The sequence below is a fragment of the Cryptomeria japonica genome, chromosome 8, assembly GCF_030272615.1.
Source record: "Cryptomeria japonica chromosome 8, Sugi_1.0, whole genome shotgun sequence".
Classification (NCBI taxonomy): Eukaryota; Viridiplantae; Streptophyta; class Pinopsida; order Cupressales; family Cupressaceae; genus Cryptomeria; species Cryptomeria japonica.
Window position 1 is genome coordinate 463,245,752 of NC_081412.1, and position 13,284 is coordinate 463,259,035.

General features: G+C 35.2%; 1 protein-coding gene across 1 annotated transcript; it reads left to right on the top strand.

Annotated features, from left to right (window-relative positions):
• The first annotated feature begins 712 nt into the window (after nt 1-712).
• LOC131034953 (uncharacterized) lies at nt 713-12,471 on the top strand. Its single transcript, XM_057966568.2, has 3 exons — nt 713-949; nt 995-1,228; nt 12,169-12,471. The coding sequence occupies exons 1-3, from the start codon at nt 713-715 to the stop codon at nt 12,469-12,471; spliced, it is 774 nt and encodes a 257-aa protein (XP_057822551.2).
• Nucleotides 12,472-13,284: the final 813 nt, after the last annotated feature.

Genomic DNA, 13,284 nt, shown 5'->3' on the forward strand with positions numbered 1-13,284 from the left:
TGTTGAACCTCCTATTGCGTCTTCCCAAACCGGTAAAAGAAATAAGTAAAAGGCTAATAAACAGGTGACAGATGTAGAGGAGGTAGAATTAGAAGAAGATAAGAGATCACTAAGGGAAAGTGCTAAGAAGCAGGAGTCTACTGGTAAAGGTAAAGCATCTAAGAAACCATTTACATTAGAAAATTCTTTTAGTAGAATGGTTTGAATAATTAAGGAGTATGGGATATAAAAATGTTTGAATACATTATTTGTTCATTTATCTAAAAGTCAAAAAAGGGAGATTGAAGATGCAGTCATCTTCAGTATGAATAAATATAGCAGAGCCCTCATTGAGTTGCAAGGAGAGCTTCCAGATTCTTTATATAATTTGATCGATGCAAGGTGCAAGCGACAATTAGCCTAGATAAAGAATTTATTGATTATACACTTAAACACTTGCAATCAGAGGAAATTGAAGAGGAAATTGAACAAATAAAGACTAATATGAAAGCATTTTTCAGATCAAAGAAAATATTAACAAGAATGCTTATTGGAGAGACTGAATCAATCCAAAAGGAGATTGAGATTTTGATGAAAAAAGGCTTTAGGTCTTATCCCCAATGAAGAATAGGACAAAGATGAAGAAATTGAGGATGATACCCCTGAAAAGACAAAGTTAGAAGAACTTCTTAAGGGAGTAAAAATCATAGATTTTGAACCAGAAAACAAGTATATGTATGATGACCCTGTTGATACTAAACCGATAGATATAACAGATGATGATATCGGTAATTATGATAATGTTGTTAAGACTGCTGACAATATAGATGTTTCTAAAGTTGATGTACAGATGTTTGAAACTCAGCAAGAACGAGAAGAAAACAAAGATGACAAGATAGCAAAAGACAAGTGCTCAACTGAGCAACCGGTGAATGCACAATCAACAGAGACTCAGACTACACTAGTCAATGTAAGTGTAGATGTAAATGTAAATTTTGCTACTAAGGATAATTAGAATGATAAAGTTGATAAGGAAAAGGAAGCACCGGTGAAAGAACAAACTGTTGAAAATCCACCATCAGTCAAGGACACTACTAATGAAGAGAAGACAAAAAAAGATAAGGAGGAAGAGAAGGAAACAGAGAAGGAGGAAGAGGAGAGGAGAACAAAAGAAATAAAGTCAACTCCTAAGGTTCCTCCTGAATCCAAACTAAAGGAAACAAAAGATGATGATGATGATGATGACTCCGTGAGTATTAAAGGTCTTATTGATATGGACAATTTGAGTTCTTCAGAGTTAATGGAAATTGATATCGCAATGCAATCCCATGCACAAAAGAAAAGATTGAAGGAATAGCAAAGAGAAGCAGAGACTATAAGGACCGTTGTTGATAATTTGTCAAGTCTCCTACCAGAGACTAATACAAAACATTTGGCTACCCCTATTGCCAAACTTGGACAGTTAGTTGTTGATGTCGATGAACAACTTAAAACCCTTGAAGAAGATGCATAAATTTCTATTGAAAAGGATTACGTGCAGAAAAGGGAAGAATAGTTAATGGTTGTAATAGATAAAGGCAAATTATCCCTAATGGTGAATAAAGATTTGTTGAAGACCTGATTGAAAACCAGCTATAAGATTTTGACTACTATCTCCCAATTTTCACTATTTTTGGTGGCTTGAGAAAGAAGAGAGCTAATATGGAGGAGTTACAAAAGTTAAGTGAAACATTCATACCAGTATAGGACTCAGTAATCGCTTTTGGTAGAAAGGTTGTTGATTTACAACACCACTTAGAACTATATGAAACTGAGCAAGTAAAATAGGTCAGATCACAGAAGGAACTCCAGACTCAACTACTTCCAAAAGTAGATATTCTTCAGAGAGAATTCACAGAGTCAGAGGCAATTTTGGCTACTCTAGAGATGAGTACAGATGATTCTATGGAAAATTTCACAGCACAGATACTGACACATGTTGAGATTACCGAGACATTGTTAGAAACTTGGGACAATGATCTAAAACTGTTGAAGTTTCATTTCAGTGATGTTTTCTTAAGAATTGCATTGTAAAGACCTTAAAACTTTTATCTCTATATATACATGCAGTTTTGATGACAAATTTTGATGTAATGTATGTATTTTACTTCTTTATTTGGCATTGTTGTCAAAGGGGGAGTAGAATTAGTTTAAGAGTCAATTTTGTATGTAAAGTTAAGGGGGAGTAATGCCTTTTATTATAACAACATGCAATTGCTAAGGGGGAGTGTATGTCATGAAGTCAATTTTTGTTCTACACACTTGGTTGAAAAAAATTCCTAAGTGTTGTCATTAATGCCAAAGGGGGAGATTGTTGGCATTTGATCATTTGAAGTAATGTGTGTTTGCTTGATGCAACCGATTTATGTCTGTTGTGTAAAAAGACTAGATTTATGTATGATGACTATTTTGTATGTTGTCATTGATGGAAACTATGTTTCTTTAAGTCATCTAAGTCCTACAGCTCAACCGGCAAGGCTTAACTGGTTAGCAGAGACAATTTTATCAGAACTGGTTATTAGGACTTCAACCGGTAAAAGACTGACAGTGTTGCATTCCAACAACTGGTACGTGAAAAGCATGAAGAATGAGATGATGTAGTTTTGCAGAAGCATTGAAGACTATTGGATGAAGATATGTTTGTGACCGCATGTACAAATTCAATTAGATGAATGAGATTTGTTTGACTGAACAGATTAGTTGATGAAGACTTAACCGGTAGTGATGAAAATCACTCAGATCGGTAAAACGACACATAATTGGATTTTTTATATCGGTAGCTGACATAACTAAAGCGTACAATTCAATATTTTCTAGATGCATTGAACCTAGGGAGTTGTAACAAGGTTCTATATGACCCTATGATTATTTTAAATGTGTGATGAGGTATGAAAGGATATATGTGTATGAGCTTGATAGTGTGAGAGATCATTAATGAATTATGTATTTCTGATAGTGCGATGATTAGAGGAGTTGAAAGATGAAGTCTATGTGATGTTGTAATATTTTGAAGTGGGTCTTATCAAACACAGAAGGTGTTATACTCAGATCATTTGTACTTGTTGTCTCCCTAATAGTTGCAGCAAGAAAATCCTCTTACAAGGTCACTTTAATAGAGTGCAGTCAGATCCTAACAGATCTAATCATTAAATCCTCTAACTAGGTGACACATTAACTTGTGTTTGCAAATCCCAGTAACTTGGGTTGATCCTAGTAGGGTTGGTCCTCATTGGCCTTTTGTAAAGCCCTTAATCGAGCTTAGACACTCCTAATAGGGTGTGCGCCTAACCGAGTGTTGTAGACCTTAACCAATCAGATCTCTATACTACAGATAGTGGATCTTGTGGGTTCTAACTCCCATAGTGGTTTTTCCCATTTGGGTTTTCCACGTATAAACTTGTTGTCATTTCGTATAAGCCTATTGAGTCTTAAGTTGGTAAAATTAATAATCAGATTTGTATTGTTTTTACTTTCACTGATTCACCCCGCCTCTTAGTGCCTTATAAGTTCATCAAGGGATGATATCATTTCATTCAATGATATGAGAATTCAAATGATGATAAAATTCCCCTTCAATGATTTGAGTATTTATATAGATACACATGCATGAGAAGGTACACTTGACATATGAATGTTTCAATGACAACAAATACAGGGCATTAACTCCACTTGGATCCATAGCTTTGAGCATTCTTACATCCCCAACAGTGGTAAATAGGAGATAGCACATTGGCCAATTATCCCAAGCCAAAACCTATGCCCCATATTAGGGCAATTCCCTTGTTTTGATTATTTTAATTATTTTATGGTTTTGAGCCCCAACTAGTTGTCGAATACCTATTTGTCATGTTGATTCAACTCGTAATGATTGTTTGTGCATAATCAATCAATTCAGATATGTCATCTTATTGCATGCATAATAGTAATTCTATATTTTAATGTGGTATATGTCTTATATGCATTTTTTGGAATGAGATTTGAATGATTATCTATGGGGGTCTTTTGGGAGTTTATTTTTTAATTGAGTTTTAATTTGGTTTTATTATTATTATATTCTCACTCCTAAAAGTGTATTTATATTTGTTTAATGAGTTCATTTTTTGATATTTTTTTTTCCTGTTTGGCTCTCAAAAACCTCCTTGTTAGCAAAAATGAGGATTGTTGAGATGAAATTATTTTGTAAGAGATACTTTTTGGGTATGGGATGGATGGATTTGAAATGGTTGATTCTTTTTGTTGTCCAATTCGTGTGAGCATTAGTGGAGTGTGAGATTTCTAGTTTGAGATTGAGCATTTCTCCAATTTGGAGTTAGTTTCTTCTTCATTCCTATTTGTTCCTCCATTGAATCCATTTTGGTTGTTTAGGATGCTTTAGGAATTTATTTTTGATCATGTTGAAATGGTGATTTGATCCCCTAAGTGTTTGATTCATGTATTTTGACTGTGTGTTAGAATTTGATGAAGAAATGAGTTGTTTTTAAGAAGTTGATGCCCAAGATCCCTTAAGATACTTGTTTGGATAATTTAATTATGTTTTTTAGGATGTATTTAGGGTTTTATAAAATGGGTGTGTCCTATATTTAGTCCTTTCAAACCTTCTATTTATAAATTTTGATGCCCTAGTTGAATCTCAAACCCAAATTTTCATTCTCAATGCAAAATTATGCATTTGAAGCCCAAATTCATGAAATTAAAGTTTTAATTTCACAATTACTAATTGAATTTCACATTTTATTGAGTAATTTAACAAATTTTATTTTAATTTTTCATTTTCTTATAAAAATTTTCAATTGCTTCTAGAATTTCGCAATTGTCTACTCTATATTGATTTTTGGGTTTTTGTCCTTCTTGGAGAGTTTAATGAGTTGTCCTACCTCTTGGCTTGGTGTGTGGATCCAATTGAATTATCATATGATGAATTTTTATTTCAATGCATGTTTATATGGGATGCCAAAGTGAATTTACATTTATACTTTTGAATTGAGATCAATCTAGGTTTGAATTCTTGACTAAAAGACCTAGAGATTGCTCTTTTAGTTATGGATTTGTTATGATTGAGTATATTATCTCTTGTGATTATATTATGATGATGAGTATGTGTATCTATTCTTGATATGATGCATTTTATGTTTGCATGTTGATTTACATTGGTATTGATAGTTTTGATATCAGTATGTGGCCCATGCCTACCCAAGTGTATTGAATTGATAGCTTTTAATATGAGCAATTGTTATGGATGTTTCAGTACTTATAGATATCTTGAGTAGATTATTTGTATCATTCTATATTATTGTATTTTATAATGGGATCAAGTGGATTCATTCTCTTGGTAGCATGACCAATTGAGTACACCTTGTATATTGTTGAGAAGGCATTGTGTAAAAGAGATAATTCATGTAATTGAGGTTATGGAAAGTGATCCATTACATTGTGTTTTATTCTAATACTCATTCAATGAATGGGATGACCCTAGGACTAGGTACTAAAGTGGCTTTAGGGAGTGGATTCCAATGTGTCCCCAGCCCAAAGTGGCATGCTAGCAATCATAGTATGGGAGTTATTTAATCAAGTGATAACCTAATAATAAATTTGGGATGGGATAAAACATTAATTGAGTACTAGTACGAGGCTAAGGATGACCTAGGAAGGTATTCTCACATGTGTAGGTGTTGGATATTACCTGGAGTGGAATGTCCATACATGTGGCATCAGATTTTGCATAATTGTCATCCTCATCTATATAAGAGAATGCTCAGTTTCATGTGGTGCATTCTCATGAGCATACATGATGACACTCCCTACACTGGCACTCTAGTATCTAGGTCATGGTAGTTGAGTAACACCCTATGGATTTACTTTTCCTTCATCTTTTGGTTATCTCATTGTGATATGTCGGATGGAATTTTGGTATTTCTCTTGCAAGTGCCTCCTTGTCCTTATTGTTTCTGGCTAAGGATGCTTCCTTGATCTTTTGGTATTTTACTTGTTGATTTATTAGGCATCTTCTCTTACTTGATTGTTGTTCTTTAATGTGAGTGATGCATTATCAGAATCATCATCTTGATGTTTCTTTATGACTCTTGTTGGTTTATAGGTTTATATTGAGCATTTTCTCCATGTTTGGCTCTTGTGTAATCCCACTGTTGTCCCATGTATTATTGTATGACTATTTGGGTCATGTGACTATCTCCACGAGGACAGTAGGGTTGACCTAAGGGTACCACATGGTGTGGTGGCATTGACAATCGCCATTAAGGACCAGAGGACTTGGTCATGATTGGTACAATGGATTTTATCTCCTTACTCAGCACTAGATTCTTCACATTCTCATCTCTTCCTTGTATGATGTAATCATCTGTATATTTTATCATTGATCATGTATGTATTAAAAATTTCAATTCAATATGGATGTAATATTTATTATTGGATATGTATGGGTATTTATTAACGTGCACTAGTATTGGGATCAAACATGAAGTATGATCTCATATGTTTTGCATTCTTCAAGTATGCTCTATAAAATGAACAGAGATGTGTTTAAATTAGTTATAGAGAATTATTTAGTCATCTCCTAGAGGGTCAAGAGTTATTGACCTAGTCTTGGATGAATTGCTTAGGTAGCAATGTCAAGGAACCCTTAGAGGTGACTTGAGTTATCTCGGATGGAAATCCAAGTGTTAAGTCTTTCGCATGTGCTTAGTTGGTTAACAATTATTTGACCATATCTAAAGGTTGATCATTATACTTGTATATATGATATGTATGATGACATCTAATTACTTCAAAAAAAAATGCATCCCTTCTATAGTTTTCTCTTATCCTCTAGGGTTCCTTGGTGGGGTGTTACAAATCATCAAGAATAAAAGTTTTCTTCACATCCATATGCTCAATTTCAAGATCAAAATATACAAAAATAGATAATAAGAGTATAATAAATGTAAACCTAGTAGTTAAAGAGAAAATATCCCCATAATCAATTCCCTCAACCGAAAAATATCCCTTTGAAACCAATATTTCCTTGTCCTTCTAAATGTAGTCATCTAGACTACTCTTAATTTTGAATATCCCTTTGACCATTTTGTGTCCAATGACTTTTCATCCATTAGAAAATCACCATCCCTTATGTCATTTGTATTTAATACTTTCATCTCCCATCCATGGCCACTTTCCAAAATTATATAGCATCCACACCCATAACCTCATTCATAATCTTAAGCACATATATTTTAGTAACTTAATCAAAGAAAAATACACCTCCAATCAAGAGGATTGTACCTATCAAGTTATTTTCTATGTCAGTTGGGCCTCCTCAAAAGATGAGGTGGGGGTTCCATCTCCTCTTTAGGAACTTTTGAACTATCTAAGCTCTCTTATTATTCATTTCCTCCAAGGACTTCTAGTTCAATGTTCTTGGTCCTTGGTGATAGTTGAGAAATATCTTATTTTCCATCCTTAGCTAAATGTAATATTGTGGAATAATTTTAACTTCTTTGAAGATAAAACTTATACTATACAACACTTTTTTGGCCACAAGATTGCAAAGCTTGTGCTCTTTCACAACAATACTATAGCCAACAATGATACATTTTATAATCTTATTCTTCAACCTATACCACTTCTCCTTATGCACATGATCATATGCCTCATAACCAAAGACTTGAATATGTCTTAATGAAGGTTTTCGTCCTATCCATACCTCCATGTGTGTCTTCCCAACAAGAGATGTAGGAAATTAGTTAACTAGACAACAATTTGTGGAAAGCAATTCAACCAAAAATGTTCCAAACCAAATTTATTGTACATGCTCTTATCATTATTTATAAACATCTTTTTCATTATTTCTAAAAATATATTTGTTTATACTCGTATGGAATTGTATTACATCTTTCTATGTCATGATCCTTATATAATCTATTCAAATCTATTAAGAAAAGTTCATTGTTATTATCAATCCTTATAATCTTAATCTTCCTACTAATCTAATCCATTATAAGATCCTTAAACTCTTTAAACTAACTAGAGACTGGATATTTACTTATAGGTAAATATACTCATGCCTTTATATCATAGTCATTAATGAAAGATACATAATTAACATATTTAGAAATCAAAAGAATATTCATAAGACAAAGTGCATCAAAATGGATTAGGTCCAATACTCTAGAATATTTATGAGAACTAGAGTAAAATTAAATTTTATTCTATTTTGCATCCACACAAATCTCATAGAAATCAAATACAAAAATAAATTCATATCTAAACTCATTTTTTATTTTTAGGTCCCTTAAACTCTTCTCACCTATGTGACTCGTCATCTTGTGTCATAATATTATATGTTTAGTTAGAAGATTATTCTTCAAAGCATGCATAAAATTTGGTACCCACAAAATACAACCATTAGAAGTCGATGTGACACTCCTCTTCTCTATTGGTTCTTATGGTGCTATAGATTATGTATCTTATCAATACTGTGAGATTTTGCCAAGATCAAGAGCTCAATGAAAAGTATAATAGAGAGACAAAATAGATGATATGAATAAACGGTATTCTATCAAGATGAAAATATTGATCAACTGGATCATTAATCGTTACATACAATGAATATGAGCTTGCTTATATAGGAAAGGCTATATGGATATGTGAGCACACAAACATGATATGTGGCTCAATAAGAAACAAGGGTAGGTAGGTAGGAGAAACAATAATATATTCCACATGAGGTGGATCACCCACCGAAGGTGGAATATAACAACAAGATAAGACCACAAAATGTGGAAATTATCCTACACACTATCCCAATGTGGCACAAACACCCAAGTGTCTCATACCCAAACTACTATGATATGCATGTACCTAAGTAAACTTAAGTAAGGTGTAATAATATCCAAGATGAATAATTTATTACACCAACACCCCCCCTTGAGTGCAACTTAGGGGAATGCACTTAAGTCTACAATGCAACTAAGCAATGAAAGATGGGACCTTGCTACTAGGCCATGTTAGGTACCCATGTACAAATGCAAATGTACACAAACCAATGCAATGAAATCTCTCATGAAGCGGGGAAAGAGAGAAAAACCCAATGGGAAAAAACCCTCCCCCAAAAAGAGAGATGAAAACCATATACAAAGAACTCTCAAAGAAGTATGTGAGGAACAAAACCCCATGTGAGGAAAAAGTCCCCCCCATATGAGAGAAGAAGAGAAGCTAGGTAGCCCCCCCTCAATGTAGAATCTGCACCAATGATAGAAGCTTGATGATGAGTGAAGAAACTGCTCCACAAATGTCGAACAACATTCCTCCCCTTAGGAAGAAACAAAACAAAATTTGAATCCACGAAGTCTCCCCAATCATGAAGGGAAGAGGTAGTAAAAAAAATCATGATGAATGGAATCTGTAAAAACTGCTTAAGTGTCCCCATGTCAATGTTGAAAGTTACCCCCTCCAAAGGTGGTGAACTACTCCACACTGCTGAAAAAGGCACTACAATATCTAGTGGAGATGAATGTAGAACAATATCCAAAGACTCACATGTGTCCTCTAAGAATAAAGAGACCTCCTCCAACTGATGTACAAAAGTATCCACAATCACATCAACCTTGAAAGAAGGATCATGTAGAGAATGCACAAGAGGGTCAGAGTGTTCCCTCGCAACAATCAAAGAAGGATCATCTTCATCAAAGAGAAGATGAGTGTCATCAATGATGTCTCCCAAATCTACAATGTAGGACTCCACAAACAAGCCTGCAATGTCTTTCAAATAATCATTGCAATAAACTGAAGCTAGAAGACAAGAAATATCCTGTTGCACTGAATCACAAGAAGGCAAAACTATCACACTAGCTACATCATCAGGTGCAATAGGTGATGTGATATCAAGAGGAGGAGATGAAATTCAAGGATCAAGAATGGGGTCACATGTGAGAACACCCAAGTTCAAGTACCCAAAGTTCTCAAAATATGAATCAGCAACATATGAAGAATCAACCTCATCAATAGGACCAAAATATGAAAAAGAGGACAACTTAGATGCATGATCAACCACCCCAGTCACAATGATATCTCTAGTCTCCAAGTCTCGAACGATAACTAAATCAGGTGTGAACTCTACAGTTTTCCTAGTTGCCTCATGTGTGATTTGATAGATGGAAAGAAGATTGCTTGTCAAATGGGGTACACACAACATATGATTGAAGGAGTTATCCCCAGTGGCAATAGATCATTTCCCAATCACATCCATGTATGTATGATTGCCCATCAAAATCTGCAGCATGTGGTAAGGCTCAAATGAAGAGAACATAGACTATGAAGATGCCATATGATGAGAAGCCCTTGAATCTAGAAGCCATCTCCCAAAATCATGACTTTTAGTAGCACAAAGAGCTTGTCCCTTTCCTTTAACTATCCCAAAAGAGTGATCTTTTCCTTTATCCTTGAAGAAGCTGATGTAGACATTCTGGAAGGCAAGTTGACTTTGTTCTTCTCAAGAAGATTCTTCAACTCATCAATATCCTTCTTGTAACAATGATGTTCATCATGTTCTGACTTCTTGTAACATGCACAAAAAAGATTGTCCTTATAATATTTCCTCTTAGGTGAGGATGTAAAATCACCTTGTTGTGGAGAGGAGGATTGTGCTCCATCTTGTTGTGGTTTTGAATTAAGTTGCTTTTGATTCTTTCATTGTCCTTGATTGCTTTGATTCCCTTTATTAGCCACCAAAGCTTGTGACTTTGGAGATTTGAGAATCTCCATCTTGGTCAACTTAGATTGCTCAATTATCAACATCTGTGTGAATGAATCAAATGAGGGAGAAGTGTATGAGGATCCTTGAGCTAACCTATGGGTGTGAAATCTAGATACAAAGGCTACATACTCTGAAGGAAGATTGTCCAACAAGTTATAAACCAATTGAGTATCCTTTTTATCAATTCCACAATCCTTTAGCTTTTCCACTAGCTCATTTGCTTTTGTCACATAATCTTGGATTGTATCAAAATCCTTGGGATCTAAAGTTGTTATTTTTCTATCAAGCTTTTAGCCCTTAATCTTGTCAACTTGTCCATACAATTTCTCATAAATATCCCAAGCCTCTTTAATTGCAGTACGCTTATCAATGTGAAAAATGAGGTCACCTGATACATACTTTCTAAGAGTTCCAAGTGCCATAGCGTTCTTAGTGAGCCATTCAATTTGAGCATTAGGATCATCCTTAGGATCGGGTGGTGATGTAACTATTCCATTTACATAATGAATGAGTCATTTTTTCCATTAGTTTACTCCATGCCTTTATCTTCCATGAAGCATAATTATGAGGAGTTAAAAGTGGAAATTTAGGAGAACACATAGCACCAAAATGAAAAAACACAATTTAGAGAGAGGCACAATCATACAAGACACCCCCCCAAATTACTCAATCAAGAACCCCCCCCCCCCCCAAAAAAAAAAAAAGAAATGTTGATTTGGCACTTTATACTTAGTGCGTATACAATGGGCCACTTGCAAAATAAGGCAAGGTGGACTTTTGATTTCAACTTCACAACTTCTCAAAATGAGATATAAGAGACTTCAACAAATATTGCTAGTGATCTAAACTAAGATCCAAGCGAAATAAAAGTACCAAATAAGCCAAGAATGGCCAAACACTAAAAGCACAATTTCTACTCAAAATAACTGTAAACTAATGGCAGATTATAAAAGTAGGCAAAAAAGTATGCACTTTCAAAAAAAATGGCACCTGAAAAGGAGGTTGTATGACCCCAAACGAAGCCTCTGAAGTTCCAAAATCTGGGATTAGACAAGTACAGTCATGAAGATCTACAAATTCTAAAAATCCATCCATCAAAATCAGAAAATTCTTCTACCACTGCAAAGAGCATGAAATTCTAGCCCATTTCAAAAAACATTGCACTAAAAAAGGAGCAAAAATGAGAAAGATATGGTCATCCAAAGTTAAACTGCAAAACTGAAAAGCTCAATGAGAGGGGGGTACAAAAATTCCAAAAAATGTTGATGTAGCGCTAACATCAGCAATCCATGAGCTTAAAATTGAAGGTTGTATGACCATCAAAATGATTGTTGCTCCCTTGGCTGACCGTACGGATGAGATGATGTGGCACTACTGACTGTGTGTACGGATATTACCCACAGGCTAGTGGCCGCCTGCCATGTGGTGGACGTGGGCCTGTCAGTTTTTTTGGATTCCTACCAGGAAGCAAGGTAGTTGGCAGCTGGCAAACAAGAGCAGTTGGCACAAAGGTAAAGCAGGCTGCTAGAGGCGGAGGCGGTAGTGGCATGGAGGAAGCCGGGAAGGTTGTCGGGAAGATGAAGATGATGGGGTCAGGGTCAGACCAGAGGCATCCACGTGGAGCAGCAACCGCGGTGGGAAGCAGCATGGTCAGGAGGGAGCGCTCGAGTGGAGAGGAGACTGCAACAGCCGGCGGTGGATGTTAGAGCTGGAGCGGCGGGACTTGGAAATGTCCTTCCGAACTTAACCATGATGTCCAAATCTCCATAGGACACCCCCAAAAATAGCACCTCCCCGGATCCAAAAATAGAAGCCTCCAAAATGACTAATCAAAGACGCTCCAAGGCTCTGATACCATGTGAGATTTTGCCAAGATCAAGAGCTCAATGAAAAGTACAATAGAAAGAGACAAAATAGATGATATGAATAAACGGTATTCTATCAAGATGAAAATATTGATCAACTGGATCATCAATCATTACATATGATGAATATGAGCCTGCTTATATAGGCAAGGCTATATGGATATGTGAGAACACAAACATTACATGTGGCTCAATAAGAAATAAGGGTAGGTAGGAAATAGGTGTGGTAGGTAGGAGAAACAATAAAATATTCCACATGAGGTGGATCACCCACCGAAGGTGGAATGTAACAACAAGATAAGACCACAAAAGGTGGAAATTCTCCTACACACACTATCCCAATATGGCACAAACACCCAAGTGTCTCATACTCAAACTACTATGATATGCATGTACCTAAGTAAACTTAAGTAATATGTAATAATATCCAAGATGAATAATTAATTACACCAACAAATACAATATAAGAAGAGATATTACACTAAAGTATTCATGCATTTAGTTAAAATACAACACCTATGTATACATCCTTAACAAGCACTATAGGACCTCTAACCATCTTACATCCTCCACTCATAAAAATTCAGCATTCCCAAATCATTAAGTTTACTTATAGAAAGTAGGTTATGTAGACGTATAAATCTAACAATCTGA